This window comes from Malaclemys terrapin, chromosome 5 (genome assembly GCF_027887155.1).
Source record: "Malaclemys terrapin pileata isolate rMalTer1 chromosome 5, rMalTer1.hap1, whole genome shotgun sequence".
Lineage (NCBI taxonomy): Eukaryota > Metazoa > Chordata > Testudines > Emydidae > Malaclemys > Malaclemys terrapin.
The window spans coordinates 114,615,533-114,640,116 of NC_071509.1; the positions used below are offsets into that span (position 1 = coordinate 114,615,533).

General features: G+C 41.7%; 1 protein-coding gene across 2 annotated transcripts in view; it reads left to right on the plus strand.

The window, feature by feature from the left end:
• The first annotated feature begins 497 nt into the window (after positions 1 to 497).
• The window catches only part of MCUB (mitochondrial calcium uniporter dominant negative subunit beta), an 85,486-nt gene continuing 61,399 nt past the window's right edge, over positions 498 to 24,584 (plus strand). The window contains exon 1 of one of the 2 annotated variants that reach the window (XM_054029140.1): positions 498 to 769. In XM_054029140.1, the coding sequence (XP_053885115.1) occupies positions 653 to 769 (117 nt within the window). In that variant the 5' untranslated portion in view covers positions 498 to 652. Of the gene's footprint in view, positions 770 to 6,521; positions 6,594 to 24,584 lie in introns of those variants that run through there. The other variant, XM_054029142.1, reaches the window with a different exon arrangement.

Genomic DNA, 24,584 nt, shown 5'->3' on the forward strand with positions numbered 1-24,584 from the left:
GACCCCCATCACTCCTGGTCCCCGCTACTTCCCCCGGCCCCTGCTACCCCACCCCCCACTCCGGGGCTTAATTTGTCCTGAGGCTTACTGCAAAAAGTTATAACAACAAAAATGCAAATATCGCTTTTCACAGCATTATTTTTATTAGTGATTCTGCAACCCCCCCCCACCTACATAACTAAATGACAGGGATGTGGATGTGGCTAAGTACATTTTTATTTATTTTTCCTAAAGTTAATCAAGTAATTTAGGGAAAGCTGTCAGTGCGGCCACCAGCAAGAGTTAGTGGCCGCACTCGCAGGCCACCAACAACGAGTTGTGAGACCCCCCGTTTCCCCCTTTCGGCTGCCTGTGCGGAGGGGGAGTTTTGCACCGGGGCTCGGTCCCGGGGGCCGCCCGCAGCCGCTCCGTTTGCCCCCGCCCGGCCGCTCGGGGACTTGCTTTTTGTCGGCCAAACGAAAACCCGGGATCCGGAGGCAGCGCCCTCGCCTTTAACTCGCCGCCCCTTCAGCGGCAGGAGCCAGCGGAGCCGCCGAGTCTCAGTGCCGGAGCCGGGCTGCGGGACGCTGCGGCCGCCAGCGCCTCATGAGCCTGCGCTAGGGGCGGCGGGCGAAGCGGGGCTGCCTCGCCCCAGGGCGGCGGGCGGAGAAGGATGCTGCCGCGGGCAGGGCAGCTGCTCCGGAGCGCCAGGGGGAGATGGCAGCAGCCCCTGGCCGCCGCCGCCACAAGCGGTCGCTCCCTGCCGGCCGGACCCCTGCCGGCTCCCCAGGTGAGGCGCGGGGCCGGGAAAGTTTGCACGGGGCAACTTCAGCGCCCGGGCGGCGCTTTCCTCCCCTGCCCGCTGCCGCCCCCGGCCGGCCGGGCTCCCCGGCTGCTCGTGCCCCTCGCCGCGCTGCTGGGCCGGGGCAGGGCGCGCGGGGGCAGCAGTTTGGGGGAGCGGAGCGTACGGGGGGGCGGGCTGTGATCCCCTGCACGCCCCCGGCGCGGACACCGGCCCCCGGGCAGGCACAGGGGGCGGCAGAAAGTTCCCCGCCGCCCCTCCGCGCGCTCCAGAGGATGGGCCAGCCCTTGGGGAGGGAGTTCAGCGCCGGATCTGCCCGCTCCGGTTTGTGTGCGAGGCTGATAGGGCTCCGGACGGTGAAACAAATGAGGTTGTAAGTGACTCATTGAAACTCACGCCCAGCCCGCGGGAGAGCGGAGAGCCTCTGCTTTTAACACGCACCCACCCAGCCTGGGGCGGCGCGCCCTGCTGTTCCGGCGCACCTGAAGCAAAGGCATTTGGCAGCGGTCCTTGCTTTGCTAAGGGGAAGTCTGCCTGCCTGGGAGCGCGCAGCTTTTTGTTGGAGGTGAATTTAAACAGGATCAAGCGAAGTGGATTATGCTCCAGGTCTACCAGAGGAGGAAAATCTGTCTTGTTTTAAAAGCTCAAGTCAGGAACCTGACCATCAGCGCTGTCTTTATAATTTTTCCACTTCCTCCAGCGTTGTTGCCCTGCTCCCTGATAGGTTGATGATGAATCATCAGTGCAAACTGTATATGAGTAACAGTTGATTTAGCACAACTGTGTTATATGTCTGTTGATAAATATCTTTGGATAGAGAGGTGCGGTGAGGAGCATGCTGAAGAAGGGGAAAGTCTGAACTTTAAAGAGAAATCCTGTAAATAACTCCAGTTTTATAAATCAGTAAATGCCAAGAAATCTAAGGTTAAAATGGCCTGGCTATGGTTCTTAAAAGGATATTGGCAGGATTAGCATTTTAAGGCTTTTTTGTTATTGTAATTATTAGTAACAACCCAGTTACTGAAACTGAAATTTCTAACCATCATATTTAATTCTCACCATTTATGTTTACTGTTTCAACCTAAGGCCAGCGTGGACAATAAAACTACACTATTTGTGGAAATTGCAGTCACTTGTTCAGTTTCTGTTCATAATACAGTACTTACCAATTTCTGGATCATAAACATGAAGATAGTGCAGTTATTTCTGAATTTTCAGCACTGCAGGGGGAGTGTTAATAATATTGTAAAATATTGAGGGTATTTCTCAATATATGGCTTAGAAAATGTATTTCCCCCCCTTTTTTTTTTTACACAAAAAATATACAAGTCAGCCATGCTGATGATGCAGCTTTAACTCAAATATTGTCTTTTGTATTTTCTGTATTCAAATGCGGAAGGATGCTTTGACAGTGTTTCATTTTGATTAGGACCAGTTCAGATGGAATATTGTATTCAGCTTTTAAATATAATCATGTTTTAAAGGTGGACTGAGAACTGCTAAAAGATTGAGCAGGGTGACCTGGTAGTCTAGGTTTGAATGCTGCAGCCTGACCTATTTATCGATGCAAGGGTCCTGCTGTGAGGATCTGACTGCAGCATCTGGAATGTCAGCATTCCCTCTCTGCTTACTTTGTCTTGGGAAGCAGCCTATTCCTCTGTGATGGGCAGGTTGAAAGAAGGGCTTTTTAGTTCAGTAGTGATGAGGCAGGGGGCAGCTGTATATAGGGATAGGGGAATAGTATTGGGGAAACTAATAAACAGAAGCATATAACTTGATAGTTATTTACCTTTTTATGTTTTGCTTTTGCGTTCTTTGTCTACTACTGTTTCCATTGCCTATTTAGGATGTCAGTAGTTCTTTGGTGTAGGGGCCATCTCATGCTACGTGTTTATACAGTACCTAGCATAGTGAGGCCTCTGTCTTCACTGGGGCATCTAGGAGCTGTTGTAATATAAACACTAATGGTAGCAGTGCTATGTGAGAGATCAGAAAGCAGCAGCACCAAACCTGGATGAGGAGAGTTGCAAAGGTAGCACCCACAGCCCCAAGTGACTATTATGGATATCTGACAGGTTTTGAAGAGAGTCCAGCTCTTCACCAGGGAACTGATGGCTGTAGTAGAATGAGGCTTTGAGGTTAGGAAGTTTAGTGGAGACAAGGGAGAGAGAGAAGGGAGCCTTTGAACCCTACAATGAACACGAAAGGCCATTGATGGATCCAGATTTATGAAGGTATCTGTATTGTGGATTTCATTTTTCTTCTTTCTATTTGAGGTGAACTAGTAGCTAGGAAATGCCATGTCTAATTACATGATGTGACGGCTGCTCCTGATTTCCCTGCCTTAAGGTAGAAGCATTCTAGGTATCCCCTCTTTTCTTTCTCTTCTACTCTTGAAGCTGTTGGGGAAATCCATGTAGGTTGCCCTTTTGAGGGCTGTGGTGCCCCATTGCCTTATTTTCAAACATTGTAAATGTTAGTCAATTAAATCCCCGCCCTTCCCCAAAAAGTATAGTTTTTAGGTACCACACCTATTTCTGAGTCCCCCTGTCAATTTATGTGCATTCAAGTGGTTATTTTAAAACCGCTTTTCTTTGTCATGTGTGGGAAAACCCACGGAAAAAACGTTGAAACGGACTATCTCAATAGGGAAACAATGAAATGGTCTATGCACAAAGTGCTGTTAAATGCACTAGTAAACAAACTGAAGAATAGCGATTTGTAGTTTGTAATTACTTTCACTTCTAGTAACCTTAAATGTTACTTGTAAAATGAGTAAATTAAAAAAAATCACTCTTCTGTCTCAGTATTTTAAGTTAGTATCCCTTTAAGAAATCTCTTTTAAAAACCCAAGCCACTGTCTGTGCAAAAAGGGTCAAAAATGCTATTTTTAAAAGAAAGGTCTGTTGAAAGGTACGGTTCTGTGGACAACATGGCCCGAGGTAACTATGTGACTGTGTACTAATAATCTGGAAAAAGGAGACAAATGTTGTTGACAAGTTCCACTGTCAGGATGTTTTTAAATTTTGACTATTAAAGAGTCCATCCAATTCTTTTTAAAAGTTTGCTCAGATGGAAGCTTAGCAAAATGTTGGCGTTAAACTCTCAACCTATTCAAGGACAAAATGTGTGACTGGGACACATGACAGACACAAATTCATAGAGGAAGTGTAAAAAATGTGTTTGGTTCATTTATTTAACATATGCAAGGTTTCCCTTAACTGAATTTTCCTGATGCAGTGTTCATAAAGTCAGTTGAAAGCAATGAACAGAGTGGACACTGGCTTTGGGTGGAATGTCAATTAAACTGGGACTAAAATGGATGACACTCCATAATGAGGTACAGGAAAGCAGTATGGTCTGTGGCCATGTCTTCACTCGGAAGCAAGGTGTATTTGCTAATGTATGCTGGTGGAGTTAAACCCTGGGAAGGAAAAGGAAAAAGCTCCTTCCCAGGGTTTACCTTGACTAGCTAATACATATTAAAAGTACAACTTGCTTTGTCTATGTTTTGAAAATCTAGTGTTGTCAGAGCTGCACATACTCCAGCACATACTAAAGAAGTGGAATTAAAGGCTAGGCTGCTTGCTATGCTTAAACTCTATTAGCTTAGCACATGTTAAAGGCAGTGCAGCCAGGATTTTATCTCATGATTTCAGTGATAGATGTTGTCATTAGGTTATAATTTAAAGGTGATTTTTTTTTTTAATTAAACAGACATTTCCATGCCTTGTTTGGAAGCCAAAACATTGTAGCACTAAGAACCTGAAAGTGAAAGTGATTATAACAAAAGTGAAATTGACTTCCCTAACTGCATAATTATTGAAAAATAAACAGGGCGTACAAGTAACAAGCCAGCTGTCTTTTTTTACAATTTTCCCTCTAAAATTCTAAAATATTATTAGTAAGGTAGGTAAATGTGTTTACAGCATTTGTTTAATAGTTTGTTTAGTGTTAAATCACAAGGTGTGGGTCTGCAGCACAGTTCATTCAGCTGAAGCATTTGTTTCCATAACAATCATATACACCTCTTGTAGTAATTGACAGGGTACTTGCATTGAAAATTGTTTCAACAAATCAACCTGAACAATTTTGATCGTCTGGTAAAAGTGACTGAAGGCTCATTTAATTTAACACAAAGAAAACTTCCCTAAGGCCTGGTCTATGTTAGGAAATTAGGCTGGTATAACTGTGTCACTCAGGGGTGTGAAAAATCCACACTCCTCTGATTAACACAGTTATACCGACCTAATCCCTTTTGACCTAGCTACCGTCTCTCACTGAGGTGCGGTGCTGTGAGTGCAGACAAGCCCTGAGTGTTGTCCCAGGGAAATGCTTTCCTGATTAAGTGACTTTGACTGTAATTATTAATTTTTAACTAACCTTTTCAGTTACCATTTCTCCATATGTGGTGTTATATCCGTGGGATGCCATTGTTCTGTGTATTTAAAAAAAAAAAAAAAAAAAAAGTATTTGGATCCTGGCTCTGGAGCAGAAGGATTATCCAGTGGTTATGGCACTTGCCCAGGGCTTAGGAGAACAGAGTTCAATTCTCTGCTCTGCTACAAACTTTGTATTACCTTGGGCAAGTCTCTTAGTCTTTCTGTGCACTAATTTCCCTATCTGTAAAATGGGTATGACAGTACTTCCCACTTCACAGAAGGGTTGGGCAGATAAATATATTATTTTGAGGCACTCAGATACTATGGTGATTAGGGTTACCATATTTCAGCAAGCAAAAAAGAGGACGGGAGGAGCCCCGCCCTGCCCCTCCCACTTCCCACCCCCCTCAGAACCCCCAACCCTCCCCCCGTTCCTTGTCCCCTGACTGCCCCCTCCTGGGACCCCTGCCCCTAACTGCCCCCAGGACTCCACCCCCTACCTAAGCCTCCCTGCCTCTTGTCCCCTGACTGCCCCCTCCTCAGACCCTCCCCCCATCTTAACTGGCCCCCTAGGACCCTACCCCCTACCTGTACCCTGACTGCCCCAACCCTTATCCATACCCCCACCCCCAGACAGACCCTGGGACTCCCATGCCCCATCCAACCACTCTCCACCCCCTGACAGCCCCCCCCCAGAACTCCTGACCCATCTAAATCCCTCTGCTCCCTGCCCCCGACAGCCCCCCCCCAGAACTCCCAAACACCCCCCCTGCTCCTTGTCCCCTGACTGCCCCCTCCTGGGACCCCTGCTCCTAACTGCCCTCCAGAACCCCACCCCCTACCTAAGCCTCCCTGTTCCTTGTCCCCTAACTACCCCCACAGATGCCCCCCAAGACCCTACCCCCTACCTGTACCCTACTGCCCAAAACCTTCTCCACCCCCCCAAAAAAGCCCCCCCCTGAACTCCCGACCCCCCCCGTCTCTTGACTGCCCCCTCCAAAATCTCCCTGCCCCTTCTCCTGCCCCCTGGCCCCCTTACCCTGCCACTCAGAACATGGTGTTGGGCTCTGTGCGGAGCCGGACACATGGCTGCGCTCCCCAGCGCAACACACAACCCGGTCCCTGCCCCTGCACAGTGCTGCCGGAGCGGGGCGCTGGGCTGCAGCGGAGGAGGAGCTGCCGAGGCCCGATGCAAACGGCCTGGCAGGCCGGCCGGCTCAGAATGCGGGGAGGGGAGGGGGGGGAGGAGGAGCTCTACAGCTGCTCCGGAGTCCAGCTCTGGCTGCCAGAGCCCCATGCAAGCGGCTGACTTTCCTGCAGCCCTCCCAGCCGCGCCTCGCTCTGCATGGGGGGGAATCCTGGACATTTTTAGTGATTTACAAATTCCCCCCTGGACGCTATTTTTAACACAAAAAGGAGGACATGACTGGGTAAATCCGGACGAATGGTAACCCTAATGGTGATGGGGCCGTATAATTATTTAAGATAGCTAGAATTTGTAAATAAACAGTGTGACTTTTTGGTTAACAAATCAGTCAAATGATTTGGTGCCAAATGAACCATGGTATAATGCCTAAAAGGACAATTGGATAAAGTTTGTTTGTAAAAGCAGGAAATCATGTCTGTTGTTGTTCTCTCAGAAAGCAGTGTCTCTAATTGTCAGCATTCCAGCTGAGTGGTATTCAGACAAAATTAACTAATCTGCTGATGTTACTGTTCACAGGAATCCAGTTTTGAGTAATTACTAAGCCTTCTGACTAATGCTTATAGAAAAAGCTGCTTCATTTTGTATTATTGAATCTTCTATGTCTCTTGTATGGCTCACACCTCTCTTTCCCTCCCTCCCACCCCCCCCCCCCCTGCCCCGGGAAGTGTTTGCTTTTATAAGGAGGAGGTTTTGCAAACTATGAAGCATTTATTTGATGGTGCATTTTTCTGGCTGGCTATATAAAATAAAGCTTGTGACCCCACAAAACACTGTTGTAGTAAAGTTTATGAAAGTCTTAGTGTTTTTTAAAATTATGATTATTTACAGAGACAAGGTGGGTGAGGTAATATATTTTATTTGACCAACTTCTGTCCGTGAGAGAGACAAGCTTTTGAGCCACACAGCACTTTTTTTTAATTATTATTATTATTTATTTATTTATTTGTATTAGATTATTTTACAGAGATCAAACCTAAAATTTGCCAATTCTTTCATTTCCCCATGATCATTATTAAATCTTGTTCTTAATTCTCTGACACAAATGCATTGCTTGCACTGTTCTCTTGAAATAAAAAGTTTCCCTTAGCAAAGTCCCAATGGAGAGTAGATCTCTAAACACAGAAGTCAACCTAAAACACTTGATTTTTCTAGACACTATTATTGCTGTTCATAAATAGCACTGAGCTAGAAAATATTCCTAGGGTTACCAACCTTCCAGGATTAGCCTGGAGTCTCCAGGAATTAAAAATTAATCTTTAATGAAAGATTATATCATGTGATGAATTCTCCAGGAATACATCCAACCAAAATTGGCAACCCTACGGTACTAACATAAGCCTGAGTTTTCAAACTATCCCAGTCTTTTTAACCATGAATGCTGAGTCTCTGTAGGCCTGGGATTTGTTGCTTCTTCCAGCCATTTGCAGACATAAGTAAAATATGGGCCATCTGTACTGGGGATTTTTACTGTTGCAGATACACAAGTGTGGATGTACTGCATCAGTACAAAATGGGGATTGCATTCATGTGGCTTCCCTTGGTTTGAATCCAGGGTAAGCTGTGCACATCCTGTTTTAAAAACTCAGCTCAAAATCACCCATGCTGGTTTCAAATTAGGGGAAGCCACTTGAGTACAATCTCCATTTTGCACAGGTGCAATACATCCACCCTGGAAGTCTGCAGTCAGGAAGCTACATTGGTACAAATATCCAAGTATAGACAGGGCCTTATTTTGTAACGGGTAACAGCAAGAATGTGGATAAGGAGGGAAGTACCATAATCTAGACCAGTGGTTCTCAAACTTTTGTACTGGTGACCCCTTTAACATAGCAAGCCTCTGAGTGCGACCCCTCCCATATAAATTAAAAACACATTAACACCATTATTAATGCTTGAGGAAAAGCGGGGTTTAGGATGGAGGCTGACAGCTCTTGACTCTCCCCCCCAAGTAATAACCTCGTGACCCCCTGAGGGGTCACAACCCCCAGTTTGAAACCCCCTGATCTAGACACTTTGTAAGTATCAAGTTAGCTGTCAGTAGGATAAGAGTGTGCAAAAGTAGAAATTTTCAAAATTTGAGTGTATTCATATTTTGTTAATTCAAAATGTTTCCTTTTTTGGTGAAGATTTATTAAAAAGTGGTCTTAGGTTTGAGGAACAGCTATTTACACTGTGAAAATGTGATTTCCTGTGAGCCTACAGTGAAATATACAGTCCCCAGGAAATTTCTGGAGTGTGAAACCAGGCAAAACGAAGTTGCAGACATTTTTGTGAAAGAATATTCCAGTTCTACTTTATGTTCTCAGAGGCCTAGGCAGGTAACCCTGTTGCTGAGGGGAGAGTCTTGCTGGTTGCAAATTGCAGCTGGTTGGAAAATCTTTGTTTTGTTTATCTGCAGGCAGCAGGAAAAAATGTTTTGCTTCTCAGTTGCCAATGATATTCACATCCTATTTAAAAAAAACAGCTCAAAGTCACGCATGCTGTGATGCCTGCAGCTAGTAAGCTGTTGACCGGTTCCACAGAGTGAATTTTCCAATCTTTCCCTCTTCTTCTCGCCAGCTGTCTCAAATTACTGTAATGCTTCTAGTGTTATGAATACCACATTTTAAAATTCAGTTGTGTATCCGCTCCTGAGCAAACACCCAAAATGTGTAAAAATATCCAAAGGGCTATTTGAAATTGTCAGTCTTGTTTTCTTTCCCCTTCTCCCTGTGCTTCACTGTCAAGTTTTACAGTGGATTCTGTCAAAGCAACATCCCCAGAACAGTGCATGCAGCAGCCTGAAAGAAATGAATCATCACTTAGTCTCTGCCTTGCAGTTGAATATTCTAAATAAACTGCAGCTTTGTACAGTTTTAACCCTCTCTTATGCCTTTGTTTCTAAACATCAGGCCAAATCCTCAGCCAGCCCCCCGCTCAGGCAACTTTGAACCATGGGACTATGGGGAATTCCCTAACTGTGAGGGAGTCTGTATAATCCCTCTGTGGCCCATTGGCATAGGAGGTTTATTGGTGGTGGGAAGAGTCTGTGGGTAGAGTGTTTATATGCTGCAATGAACTCCAGCCAGTTCAATGACCCTGGGGGGTTGTAGTAGGTATCCTAGGTTAGAGCAGCCCTGAAGCTATTCTGATTTATGCCAGGGGCTGAACTGGTCACCAACACGCTTGGAGGTCAGGGAATTCTTTATGGCTTAAAGCCCCACCCACTCAGGTTTGGAATGATTGTTGCTTTGTAAGACCCAACAATTGGGAAGAATAGAGTGTCTCCCAATATTGGGAGACTAAATAAATATTGGTCTATAAAATTACTTCTCTACACATAAACCTTGTTCTAGAAACGAGAGGATAAAAAGCCAATAAAACACACACAACCCCAATAAAGTATTTATGGAGAATTTATGCACTTGTCATGACTTTTTAGCAAATAAATGTTCACAGATGCTTTTTAAAAAAAAAAAAAAGCCATCGTGCATTCCTCATTCTTGTTTCAGGGAACATGCCTGCCTCAGCAGGTTCATTTTGTTGGCCTTCAATGTTGCATCCATGCCAATATATCATAATGGAATTGGGACTGGATGTTCTCCATTGTTTCAGCTGGCAGTTGGGATATGGCTACCTTTTTTGAGATAAACATTTGCTCACTGGAAAGACACCTGTTGTACAAGGCAGTTAAAACTCACTGTCCCTTCTTCTATATATATTTACATCCACAACTCCTCACTGTCTCCACTCTGAGTATAGATTCTGGAATCAAAACCAGTGAGTTGCAAGGAAGTATTCTTGTGCGTATGCATGTAGTTATCTGCAAAATACTATATTCTATGCCTGCTTACGTTTTAAGAGTTTTGTAATAGCCAGCTTTATTCAATTGAGGCTGACATCTGCTGTAGATAGAAACAGTATTGTTTAAAAGAAGCTGACATTTCTTATAACATAGAATTATAGACATGTAGGACTGGAAGGGACCTAATTGCAGGAATGAGATTAATTTGGGAATGTAAAACAAATCTCTGCTTCCAGAGAAGATTAGAATCATTGTGATCACACATTGTGTCACTAAAAAAGTATACATATTTAAAAACATTTCTTTATCTGTTAGTAAGATCTTATATTATTAAAACTTTAAAAATCTCTCCTTATCACTTAGGCTGTTTAATTTTGCATTTTGGTGGTTTATACTGAATGAGAAGTGAAACTGAACATTCCATTTGTGTAGTTAGTTTCTTCATCTTCTGTTTATGAAACATTTAAATCAAAACTAAGTATTGACTTATTCACACACAAAAAGACCAAACACCTTATGGAAAAATTTTCACAAAACAAAATGGAGCAGGGTATTGGAAGAAGTTCCTCTTGGCTTCGAATCCCAAACCTGATTCCTTCTAGGACCTTGAACAAGGCACTAAGCATTTCTCTCTCTCTGTAACCTGAGGATGATACTTAACCTCCTACTTTACAGAGCAGCGAGAATCAATCAGTAAAATATCTTGAGTGCTTTGAAGGCTTACCACAAAGCACAGTATAATTGTTCTAAGTGACTTATACGAAATAATTGCTTGGTTTAAGAACTCTTCTGGTCCACACCTTTCCCCCTTTTTGTGTACTTTCAATTTTTTTTTAACCTTCAAACATTTGATCCAGAATGATGATTTTCTGTGAGTTTACTGATTCTCTTTGTGTCCAAGACTGTGTAATCAAATTTTCCAAGACAACAACCAGTTTGCAGTGATAGCTCTGCTGACATCATCCCAGGGAACAATGAACAGTACACCTCCCCTCAATGATAAGCAGTGCACCTGCCCTCAACATCTAGTTATATTATAAACCTTGATTCTCTTACCTTGAATAGAAATAGGCTAGTGAAATATTGCTGTGTAGAGCGTTAAATTTAGTGGAATGTTGCTAATTCACCTTTCCCATGACAGCATGCCTGCAAATCCACAGTAAAGGTGAGTTGTGGTCTTCATGGAAAGAGTGATCACTAAATTCTGCTGTGGCCAGTGGTGGGAAATTGATTATGCTCCTTGAAATCCAATTGAGGATTGAAATGTCACTCCTTTGGGCCTGCTCCTGCTGTGACATTGGCTAAGTTCTGAGGCAGGACTTCTTATATTAATTCCTCTAGTTTCTCTTTTCTCTTGTTGGCCATATGATAATGGTGAGGGAACATGGCTCCCTATTCTCTAGGTGGCTATGCTTGTTGTCTCAGTATTGAACAAGAATCTGGTGATCACCTTGACATGGGAGGGAGGGAAGCCTTTGATAAATTCGCCATTACCCATCTCCCTGGCCACCAGCTTATTCCCTGCAGCCAAGCCTGTCTGGAAAGCGCAATGAGCATTAAACCTGGTCATTAGTTGTATTGTTGAGGTGGGAGATGGACAGACCTGGGAGCTGTCTCCCTCTTTGCTCCCCGCCTGGTCATTCAATGGTGGTTCTACTGAATTGTCAGCAATATACTTGCATCCTCAAGGCGTCCTTTGAGATCTAGATCACCTCAACTGAGACTTTATTTCTGTTATAGGATAATAACAGAGGAGCTTAAAAACCAATCCTTTATGTGGAATGTGGCTTGGACTACTGATTGTCCAAAGCCACATAGCAATTTACCAATGCACACCCCTTTGTGTTTTTATTATTGTAGTGGATTAGAGATACGTAATTTGTAGCTTCACTGTTGTGAGGAGAGATGGCTTAAAATGGAACACTTGATCTGAGTCCCTGCTGAATTTTGGGAAAGTTCAGATCCAGGGGTCAGGCCCATCTCTAGTGAAATAAATCTCTCTTGTTAGGATGACTTTATTCGCCATAACTGTGTATGTAAAGAAGTGAGTGAAAGTTGAGGCTGAAAATTAGTTGGCTGCCTGCCTACTAAACATGGTAACCTTTGCAGTCTACAAAGTAATTCTCTTTAATCCAGGAAGGACTGGCAGCAGAACTATGGAATCTCATACCTAGTGAGCAAGGAACAAGAGTGCTCTGGTGGCAGTGACAAATAAGTGGGTAAACAAATAATCCCGGTGCTGTGTGCAATGAGTAGGAGGTTCTGTCTGCCACTGTCGCTTCTGAGAGACCATTTAACATTATTTTGTCTGCCAGATGGTTCTTTAATCTTATTATGCTACTCATTGAATTTCTCTGCTACTGTATAGACTTGTTTAGGATGCTGAAACAAAAAGCCTCTATACTGCAAACAAAATATATTTTAAAAGATGCATTTATCATGGATAAGCACAGAGTATACATCTTTAAAAAGATAAAACAATTTGAGTACCCTAGACAGCGGTAAGATGTCAATTGCAATTTGTTTTTACTAAGAATAAACCATGCAAATGCAGTTATCCATCCTTACATTCACTGTCAAGTTTTATAAACCAGAATTATTTGACAACCTTCACATTGTAATCTGGTGCTGAAGGAATGCAAATTGGTTCCCTGCAAGAAATGTTTCTTACTTTACCTACAAAACAGGTAGCAATTCCATCCCATGAATATCTCCTCATTGCTGGAGGAAGACGTGATGGGGACCCATGAGGCTGCTTTATGATCAGCCTCACGAGGTATCTTTAAATGGAGGTCCTGAATGTTTGTCGCAGCAGAGGGGAAATCTTATTGTTTCCTTCTTGAACATTAAATTAATTACATCACAGAAAAATAATTTTAGCCAGAGATACTCACTGCACCATGAAAGGATGATTACAGTTCCCTGTCTGTGCAGTACAGGTATCCATTCTGACTAGAATGCCCATGTACTGCTTACAGAGCAAAATGTATGGATAGTTGGTTTTTCTTCCCCCAGGAAACGTTCATTTTCCTTCTTCATAGTTCATATGAAATATTCACAGTTTGATATGCTGTGTTTAATTTTTTTGAACCAGTCTCCTTCCTGCCCGAATTGCAGTGTTGGAGCTACTGGAGAATCTGACCATTCTTTATTATGTTTAGTCAATGGGGGAGAAGGGACATGTTATAAGAGACTTGGATCCAACATCTTTAAAATTTTATTGAAAGAGCAGGAGTCCCATGCCTTCTGTAAATTAATTTTTAATTGTGGAAATGCAGAAAGGCCAACCAGGTCAGGGCCCCTTTGTGCTAGGTGCTGTACCAATATAGCAAGTGACAGTCCCTGCCTCAAAGACCAAAGTTAGAACTATGGTAATGTTTTGGTGATGATTAATGATGCCTCAAACTTACATTTTAAGTAGGCTTTAAGGAAAGTATTTCTTAAAGTAATTTTGATGGATGATATTGTGTTTCTAAGCATTTTTTTTCAATTTTTATCAGCTGTAAGAAAGTAGACATTGAAATTCAAAAAGTCTATATAACCATTTAAACACACATTGTCAACATCACATGTCAAAATATACAATGTAAATATCCTTAGATTAAACTCTAATAGGTTCTCAAGCAGCATTTTTCTTACTTTGCCTGTCTGTCTGTAAATTTAAGTTGTTGATAGAAATACTTTTAATCGGTTTATGTGTATGCAGTGAAATTGAAGTTTACCGACATTTACCGATTACAATTGAATCCTTCCAAACCTAATTATAAGCTTCCCTCAGAGCTGTAATTAAGGGGCGGGGGATTCAGTCCTTTTAATGAAATAGTGCGTGTTTGGTGCTGAATGGGAATTCTGATGGTGATACGACTACAGTTAAAGGCTAAAGTGGTTGCCTTTAGTGGAGTAATCTTGGAGCAGAATGTATTAGATCTTGCTCTGGGTTAGGGTTTGCAACTGAAATTACTTACAACAAATGAGGATGGATTAAAACTGTCTAAAAGTCTTTGAAGAGATGGTAAACCAACAGCATAACTACAGGGAAGTGCAGTACCGTCCTAAGGTATAATCTAAGCACATAGTAGTCCCAGAGAAAATCTGAAGTCTGCTTTTGCATAAATACTAGCACAGTAATATAAATGCCATTAAAAGAGATGTGTGTCATGAAAATGCTATTTCAGAATCGGTATATTATAGTCTCTTGCAGCAAGTAAATTAAAGTCCATTTATTTTTGTCTGAATACTGGTGACATCATAGCAGAATTTTCAGAAACCTTCTTGATCCGTTGCTAACTCTGAAAACTAAGCAGCTGACCTCCCATCATCATCCTTCCAACAGTATAGCTTTCTTGAGCTTATTTTCATCTCTGTGCCCGATGTGACCAAAGTATATAAGTTTGTGCCTTTTGATTTTCAAGATGAGTGTCAGCTTCTCTCCAATAATATTTCTAATATAAGCATCCATTGTCTTTTCTTTCCAGGAGATACGTAAGAGTCTTTGCCAGCATCACATCTCAAAGGCTTCAATTTTCTTACATTAGTTTCCCAGGATTTACATCCATAAGTCACTGTAAGAAAAAAAATTAAGCTTTTCACCAGTTGAACTATTTGACATTTTGAGATGCCACAGGTTTTCAAGGAGTAGCTGTGTTAGTCTGTATCAGTAAAAACAACGAGGACTCCTTGGGGCATTTTAGAGACTAACAAATTTATTTGGGCATAAATTTTCGTGGGATATAACCCACTTCATCAGATGCATGGAGTGGAAAATACAGTAAGCAGGTATAAATATACGGCACATGAAAAGATGGGAGTTGCCTTACCAAGTGGGGGATCAGTGCTAACGAGGCCAATTCAGTTAGGGTGGATGTGGCCCATTCCCAACAGTTGACAAGAAGGGGTGAATATCAATAGAGGGAAAATTATTTTTTGTGGTGACCCAGCCACTCCCAGTCTTTATTCAGGCCTAATTTGATGGAGGCAAGTTTGCAAATTAATTCCAGTTCTGCAGTTTCTCATTGAAGTCTGTTTTTGAAGTTTTTTTGTTGAAGAATGGCGACTTTTAAGTCTGTTATTGAGTATCCAGGAAGATTGAAGTGTTCTCCTACTGGTTTTTGAATGTTACAATTCTTGATGTCTGATGGTGTCCATTTATTTTTTTGCGTAGAGACTGTCCAATATACATGGCAGAGAGGCACTGCTGGCACAATTTTTCCACACTTCCATAAAGGAGGCCTTGGCTGAGTGAGCCACCCCAGTCATCTTCTGAGTTCTTCGGGCAGCCTCCATGGTTGGATACATAAGATCCCAGATAATTAATGTACTCCCTCTACAGTTTGACCGTTAATTGTGATGTCCACTTGCACCCTGTTGTTGTTTATCATGTCAGTGTATGCGCATTTCATTTTTACCACATTCAGGAATAGTCCCTATTCCTCATTAACTATTTTTAGACTCCAACATTCGTTTCATTGCATCGATAGTTGCAGCAAAGACTGTAGTATCAGTATATCTGAAGTCGTTTAAGAAGTGTCCAGCAATGGAAATCCCAGCTTCTGTTTTATCAGCACCTTCCAGGGCTTCTCTCATAATTATGCATAAATATCGAAAATGTTGGTGACAGAATGCATCCTTGTCTCATACCCTGTCCAATAAAAAAACCACTCACTGTTGCCAGCTGCTGTTTGCACTGTGATCTGTTGTTGATAGTAGAGACTTGCAATTAGTTCAGTGAGATGCTTTGGAATCCCCATGTCTGCCAGTATCCTCCAGAGATGGTTATGTCAGAAGGTATCAAATGCTTTGGAGTAATCAATGACCCACATAATCAGTGGGTGTTTATACACTCTGCATTTTTCAACGATATGACGGATATTTGTGATTTGATCACGTGTGCCTCGTCCTTCTCTGAAACCAGCTTATTGTGACGGTAGTTCTGTTTCTATCATTCACTTCATGCAGTCCTGAATTATATAGAGCAGCACTTCACTTATGTGCAATATCAGGGAGATGGAACGATAGTTACTGCATTCAGTTTTTATCCCCTAGAGCAGACAGATTCCTTTCATCCAGTTGTCTGGCCAATTTCTAGTCATCCATGCATTGTTGCACATTTTCCACATGAGATCAATACTGCAGTCACCAAATGCTCTTAGCAATTTTGCTGGTATGTTATTTACCCCTGGTGACTTCCCAGGCTTCATTTTCATAACAACACACACCACTTGCAGGATTGATGGCTTTGGCTCCCTACTCTCTTCTGTCATCCTGTATTGCAACAATGATAGGATAAATATTATATGAAACTTGAAGAATTAGAATTATTGGCTTCACTGTTGAAATACAGTCATGCATGAGGCTAGTATTTCTGAATTGATTGAGCACTTGTACTAGTAGTTTGGGTGACTGTCCAAGTAGATTTTTGTTGTTACACAGAGAAAATAATTGAAACTGTATAGAGGAGATTTTCCTCATTTATGTCATAAATGTCATGCTTCTGACTTCAGATGCTCTAATAGATTAGATATCTGTGAAATGTGGTGTTATCAGATTATCTTAATTTCATTGTGGATGAACTGTAATTGATTGCATTTTTCCATGGCTTCTTAAAACTTGGAGATTGTGAATATATCACAGGCAAGACATTCTCATTGCAATTAAAAATTATTAGTGTTCGGGTGCTGACAGTGAGCTCAGAATTGAACAGAACAGAGAGGAGGCAAGGGCTCTGTCTTCAAACAATGGTGTGTGTACAAAGCTTTGAAATTTTAGGATGAATAGCAAAGGCAGTAAATAGTATCCCCATAGTAAAAGTTAGGTAAACTGAGGCACAAACGTGATCTTGAGTAAGTCACTGTATATGTCAGCGCTGGGACTAGAACTCAAGTCTCCTGACTCCCAGGTCTGTGCTCTGACCACTAGCTCACATTGAAATTTGTGCTCTAATTACACTAGAAGAATGATAGCTCCGAGCAGCCATCTTGTGATTGTACTTTCTCGCTCCGCTAACCTAATCCTGTGGCACCTTATAGACTAACAGACGTATTGGAGCATGAGCTTTCGTGGGTGAATACCCACTTCTTCGGAATTCACCCACGAAAGCTCATGCTCCAATACGTCTGTTAGTCTATAAGGTGCCACAGGACTCTTTGCTGCTTTTACAGATCCAGACTAACACGGCTACCCCTTTGATACTTAACCTGATCCTCCCTGTACTTAGTGGTTGGGGTTTTTCTCCCCAACTATTTCTTGAAACCATGTAGTCTCTCCATTTGGTCTCACAAAAGCAGAGGCCTTCTTGGGGATGCATTTTCATCAGGCTACGAACTAGCAGTTTTGGATAGATTTAGCTTGTTTTTTGTTACACTGGGTAAAGAATTACTGCAAAGCTGATTATAGTTCATTTAAACTGAGAAAAGCCCCTCTACATAGTCCAGGCCACAAAATTGATGTATCTTTTTCAGAGCCTGATCCTTCCTTAGAATAGTAACCCCAGACTTCTCCTGATGCCAGTGGAATTTAATGCATGTTTCCTATTTTAGCTTAGGCCCTGATATGATTTTAATCTGGGGAGACTTTCTCAGTATTGTCAGTTGTCAGCATTAAAATGTCCTGAATCAGGCCCCAAAAATCGTGTGTCTGAATGGTGAGATTTAAAAAAAAATACATTGTGACTACCATTTATTTTCTTTCTGGGTTTTGAGTGGTTAGGGTTCATATTTTCAAGCTTTTCTCTGCAACCACAAGGGCTAGAAACTTACTTTTTTTTTTAATGGAAGCTCAGATTGTCATGTAGTCACATGACTCCAGGAGTTGGGGCTTTAAGACAATATCTTGAGACTCATGATAAAATTATGAGAGTTGGCAACCTTTCAAATATCCTCAAAGTTCTGAGAGAAGCCAGCAGTGGCTGACAGGATCCTGGTCAGTATGCTCTACTACCATACCAGGCCAGTCTGCCTTGCAAATTTGTGACAAAATTAGGAGATTTTAATATTTCAAGGCAGAAATATCCCATAATATTCTGAGAAATGCTGGGAATGAACAACCAGGGAACCTGCAAATATCCTTAAACTTGCTTCCAGCTTTAATAAATAATCTAGATTCAGGGGGGGAACGTCTTCTCTGCTTCTTGTTTCTCTTGTAGTCAGGCTCAGTCAGGATTGAATGGCAGTCACTATGTATCAATTGGCAGCTGGTTTCAGAGAGGACCCTTGCTATGGAGAATATTTTTTGAGTACATAGTTCAGCTCCACTGATTTCAGAGGATTTGCACCAGCCCCATGAATTTGGCCTATAGTCTATGTCACAGAGATGCTTCACTACAGTTACAGTTCAGTGCTTACCAATATGCTACAGCTGGAAGCTCCAAGGAATAGCAAAGGTTACCTCTGTTGGCTTGTCTCAAAATGGGATTAAGTTTTTTGAGGTTCTTTGGGGTCTCTTTCTAAATGCTTTCCTGTCTGCGTCTTTAAGGAGTGTTACTCTTCAGGGCATCATGTCTTTGAGAGGATACTCAGAGTGTGGATCCCCTTAAAGAGGATGCAGTCAAACAGTGTTACAGGATTTACTAAAATTGTGTGCAAGATAGAAAACATGTTGGGCAGGAGGGACTTGGGAGGATATAGAATGTAATCAAACTGTCTTATCTAAGACAAACTTGCCTAAGAAGATATTGTGCATGCTACTGAAAAATTTTGCTGCAGAAAGTAAATTAATAAAACTTTTAAGTATTAAGTTAATAACATTTATTTACACATTCTCAAAGATCCTAGTGTGCTTCCCATCTGGGGAGCTGACAGATGGGTTGCCCCATGTATGAGAGTGAAAACTTGTGGTTCTCTGTGTCCTCAGATTTTATCTTCTCATGCCCAACTCCTCGTGCCATCCGCTTCCTCTTGAAGACTAAGTGAAGGCTGGCTGCATCTGTACAGCCATCCTGATGGGTTCATCTTTCCTTTGTACATTTCCTTTGTATGTTTCTATGAGAACCTTTAACAGCCTCCTCCAGTGGGGAGGAATTTACATCACTGATAGAACTGCTGCAGAAAAATCTAATATCCAAGCTGAGGAAATTCTCTCTCTTTGGTTCACATACGTGATGCTTCATGGTGGATTCAGCCCTTTATAACTGAAGAACTCTTCAGACCCCAACTTCTTAGTCAAAGCCTATGTGTGGTATTATTGAATGCCTCCCCATGCCAGGGAAGCCTGTCAATAGCTCCAAAAACATTTGTCTGGAAAAGTTAAATTTGGAGCATATAATAGGCATACACCCATAATGTGTTGATTAAAATTCAGTCTGTTTCATTCTCTTAGAATAAACATGAAAGAACTAGAGAGAACTGAAAGAACTAAAGAGACCGTGAAAGAACTGCATGCCCATAAATCGGTTGAGACAAAGCATCTTCAACCATTTTTGTTAGTTAAATCCTCACTGTAGGACTGGCATACTGAAACATCATGTTGCAGCAGAAATGTATTGGTGAGAGAGAGACTGATAACTCGCCCTTTATTGTCCTCGAACGCATACATGGTCATGTGGCTATGTTGTCCCTGGTTCTCGAGAAGTTACTGCTTTCAAATCTACTAGGTTTGTAATAAATCAGTATTGAAACATGCCTATAATCTCTGGCACTCCAAAAATTACTTGCTTGAGTAATCAGGATGCTGGTTATAAGATACTTCAGCTTCTCCAAAGTGCTCTTTCTCAGAAAGATTTGTTTTATAGTATAGGAGAAACTTACAAGAATTGTGTTCTCAAATGCTTAGGAAAAGGTTCATGTAAATGTCAGTGTACTGCCTCTTGAAAAGAACACAGATGACAGGTAGAGCCTGAAAAAGCATTGTGGGCCAAATACTTCTGTTGCATATATAGTGTTGCCAGCTTCAAATATTTAAACTTAATGAGCTGGGCCCCCAAAATCATGACACTGGCTTAAAAAATGGAGGTTTTTTTTTTTAAATGTTGGGGTACTTTGTCTGGTTTTGGAGCCTTTAAGATGTACTCAAGTCATATTTTCAAGCTTGTCTCTGCAACCATGAAGGCTAGAAATATTTTTTTAAATGAAAGCTGAGATTCTCATGTAATCTCTTGTCTGCAAGAGGGAGAGGGGTGTGAGAGAGAGAGAGAGTGTGTGACTGACTTACACCATGGCAAGCTCCAATGATATGAGCCAGACAAACTCCTTAAACATGCAGGAAAAGCCATCTGCATTAATACCGAGCCAGTTGTTTTTAACTCCCCCAGGTTCCTCCACTGTATCAGGAAATCCCTTCTGGGAAAGGGGGGCTTGGGAGGCACCAGTCATAAGAACATAAGAATGGCCGTACTGGGTCAGACCAAAGGTCCATCTAGCCCAGTATCCTATCTACCGACAGTGGCCAATGCCAGGTGCCCCAGAGGGAGTGAACCTAACAGGTAATGATCAAGTGATCTCTCTCCTGCCATCCATCTCCACCCTCTGACAAACAGAGGCTAGGGACACCATTCCTTACCCATCGTGGCTAATAGCCATTAATGGACTTAACCTCCACGAATGTATCCAGTTCTCTTTTAAATGCTGTTATAGTCCTAGCCTTCACAACCTCCTCAGGTAAGGAGTTCCACAAGTTGACTGTGCGCTGTGTGAGGAAGAACTTCCTTTTATTTGTTTTAAACCTGCTGCCTATTAATTTCATTTGGTGACCCATTGTTCTTGTATTATGGGAATAAGTAAATAACTTTTCCTTATCCACTTTCTCCACATCACTCATAATTTTATATACCTCTATCATATCCCCCCCCTTAGTCTCCTCTTTTCCAAGCTGAAAAGTCCTAGCCTCTTTAATCTCTCCTCATATGGGACCCTCTCCAAACCCCTAATTATTTTAGTTGCCCTTCTCTGAACCTTTTCTAGTGCCAGTATATCTTTTTTGAGATGAGGAGACCACATCTGTACGCAGTATTCGAGATGTGGGCGTACCATTGATTTATATAAGGGCAATAATATATTCTCCGTCTTATTCTCTATCCCCTTTTTAATGATTCCTAACATCCTGTTTGCTTTTTTGACACCTCTGCACACTGCGTGGACATCTTCAGAGAACTATCCATGATAACTCCAAGATCTTTTTCCTGATTTGTTGTAGGTAAATTAGCCCCCATCATATTGTATGTATAGTTGGGGTTATTTTTTCCAATGTGCATTACTTTACATTTATCCACATTAAATGTCATCTGCCATTTTGTTGCCCAATCACTTTAGTTTTGTGAGATATTTTTGAAGTTCTTCACAGTCTGCTTTGGTTTTAACTATCTTGAGCAGTTTAGTATCATCTGCAAACTTTGCCACCTCACTTTTTTACCCCTTTCTCCAGATCATTTATGAATAAATTGAATAGGATTGGTCCTAGGACTGACCCTTGGGGAACACCACTAGTTACCCCTCTCCATTCTGAGAAATTACCATTAATTCCTACCCTTTGTTCCCTGCCTTTAACCAGTTCTCAGTCCATGAAAGGACCTTCCCTTTTATCCCATGACAACTTAATTTATGTAAGAGCCTTTGGTGAGGGACCTTGTCAAAGGCTTTCTGGAAATCTAAGTACACTAAGTCCACTGAATCTCCCTTGTCCACATGTTTGTTGACCCCTTCAAAGAACTCTAATAGATTAGTAAGACACGATTTCCCTTTAGAGAAACCATGTTGACTTTTGCCCAACAATTTATGTTCTTCTATGTGTCTGACAATTTTATTCTTTACTATTACTTCAATTAATTTGCCCAGTACCGACATTAGACTTACCAGTCTGTAATTGCCGGGATCACCTCTAGAGCCCTTTTTAAATATTGGCCTTACATTAGCTATCTTCCAGTCGTTGGGTACAGAAGCCGATTTAAAGGACAGGTTACAAACCCTAATTAATAGTTCCGCAATTTCACATTTGAGTTCTTTCAGAACTCTTGGGTGAATGCCATCTGGTCCCGGTGACGTTAATGTTAAGTTTATCAATTAATTCCAAAACCACCTAAATCCCAAAAGTCTCGTGACACTTCAATCTGTAACAGTTCCTCAGATTTGTCACCTACAAAAGCCGGCTCAGGTTTGGGAATCAGTCTGCTCCTGCAAACACTATGCTGTCGTGGGTAATGGGAGCCAGTGCTGAACAATTGGGCTTATGTGGTGTTCACCTTGGCCTCCAGTAGACCATCTGAGATTCATGGTTCTGAGCACCTGTATCCCCTTCTCATTCTGGCTGGGGAATAACCTGCAAAGACCAAAACTGTCCCATCTGTAGATACATGCATGTGCAATTAAAAATGCAGCTAATGGGATTATGTTTTAAAATGAACAATTAATCACATATGGAGGCTGCAGGGAAAGAAGGCTGCACTGCTGGGTTTCAGAACTTATTACCCCCAAATGAAACTAACTCTCCAAGTGAAAGAACTCTCATTACTGGATTGAGGATAATGATTTCAGGGAATTTCTTCTGAAGCACTTTTTACTGTCATTCAAAAGCTAGAAAGAGATTCTCAAAATTTTGGTAATTAGACAATCTCTTTGATTATGACTGAAAGAGCTTTGCAAATACATTGTCAACAAGACTGGAAGAAGGCTTTTATGAAATTTGAACCCTTCTAACTATTGTTGATAAGATTCCTTAAACACTGTTAAAACCTCAGATTTGATGGGAAATACTATAGTCTCTTCCATACAGTTTATTTAAATAGATCAGCTACTGAAATCTCACTGGACTTGACAAAAATATTTGATCCCCTAGAATTAGAAAACATGTAAGAGCTAAAATATGGCCATGCCTTCATTCAAATGAGGGAATGGTCATATTTTAGCTCTTACATGTATTCAAATGAAGGAATTCCTTCATATATGTGACTTAACTCAATGGTGTTAACAAAGGGCTTTTCTGCTTGGGAAGTTATACAAGTATAAGGTAAGTGTAAATTTATATTGCTGTAGTTATACCGGGATAACTCCCTGTGTGAACACTTATTCTGGAATAAGAGTGCCTTTTTTCAGTTTAGCTTATGTTGCTCTTGAGACTGTTTAAACTAGAATAAAACACTCTTATTACAGAATAAGAATTGTCCATGTAGGGGAATTATACCAGTATAACTATAGTGGTTAAACTATACCTGTATAATTATACCAGTATAACTGCAAAAATCTCTAGTGCAGCCAAACCCTAAGAAAGGCCCTGATCCTGTGAACCCTTTAGTGCATGCCTAATTTCACTCATGTGAATGGCCCTATTTAAATCAAATGGACTGATTTGTGAGTAAATATATGCATGTGCTTAAGTGTTTGCAGGATTGAGGACAAATACTTATTTTCTAAAAAGTTGGATGTGACAGGGTTTTAGTCTATATGGTTTTATAAAAACATGAAAATAAGTGAATATAATGTAACTGGGATAGTTTTAGAAAAATATGGTAAAAAGTGAATATAACGTAGCTGGAATATGCTTCATGCAAAAGGTCTCTTGTAAGGTATCATTTCAAAGCTTATAATCTACTGAGTGTGATCATCCGATTTGTATAAATGTACCACTCTTGTATCTAAAACTAGAAATATAAAATATAACTCTGAGGGCCTATTGTAATTATGTAAAGTGTGGGCCATTAATGATGGTTTGGAATCTTGATGACTCCCATTGTCTGCAGGTAGCTGTGTTTACCTGTGAGTCTTCCTGTATATGTGTGTGCTGGCAAGTGAGTAATGAAGTCTTGCAGTGACATGTGATCATGTCACCTGAACTGGAATCCATCTTTAACCTGGTGCTTTTCCAGTGAGGGGGTGGGTGGAAACCCAGAGGGACAAAGGGTTCCCACCTTATGCAAAAGATATATATATATATATATATATATATATATATATATATATATAAAGGGGTGGAAGAGAACAAAGTGGAGAGAGGAGCCATCATGAAGAATCCCTTAGCTATCACCTGAGCTGCAACAAGAGCTGTACCAGGGGAAAGAATTGTGCCCAGGCCTGGAAGGTGTCCAGTCTGAGAAAAAACGTACTGAAGCATCGCTGAGGGTGAGATTATCTGTATTCAGTTTGATTAGGCATAGATTTGCGCATTTTATTTTATTTTGCTTGGTGACTTAGGCTAGGTCTATACTACCCGCCTGAATCGGCGGGTAGAAATCGACCTCTCGGGGATCGATTTATCGCGTCCCGTCGGGATGCGATAATCGATCCCCGAATCGGCGCTCTTATTCCACCAGCGGAGGTGGTAGTAAGCGCTGCCGACAGAAAGCCGCAGAAGTCGATTTTGCCGCCGTCCTCACAACGGGGTAAGTCGGCTGCGATACGTCGAATTCAGCTACACTATTCACGTAGCTGAATTTGCGTATCTTAAATCGACTCCCCCCTGTAGTGTAGATGTACCCTTTCTTTGTTCTGTCTGTTACTACTTGGAACCACT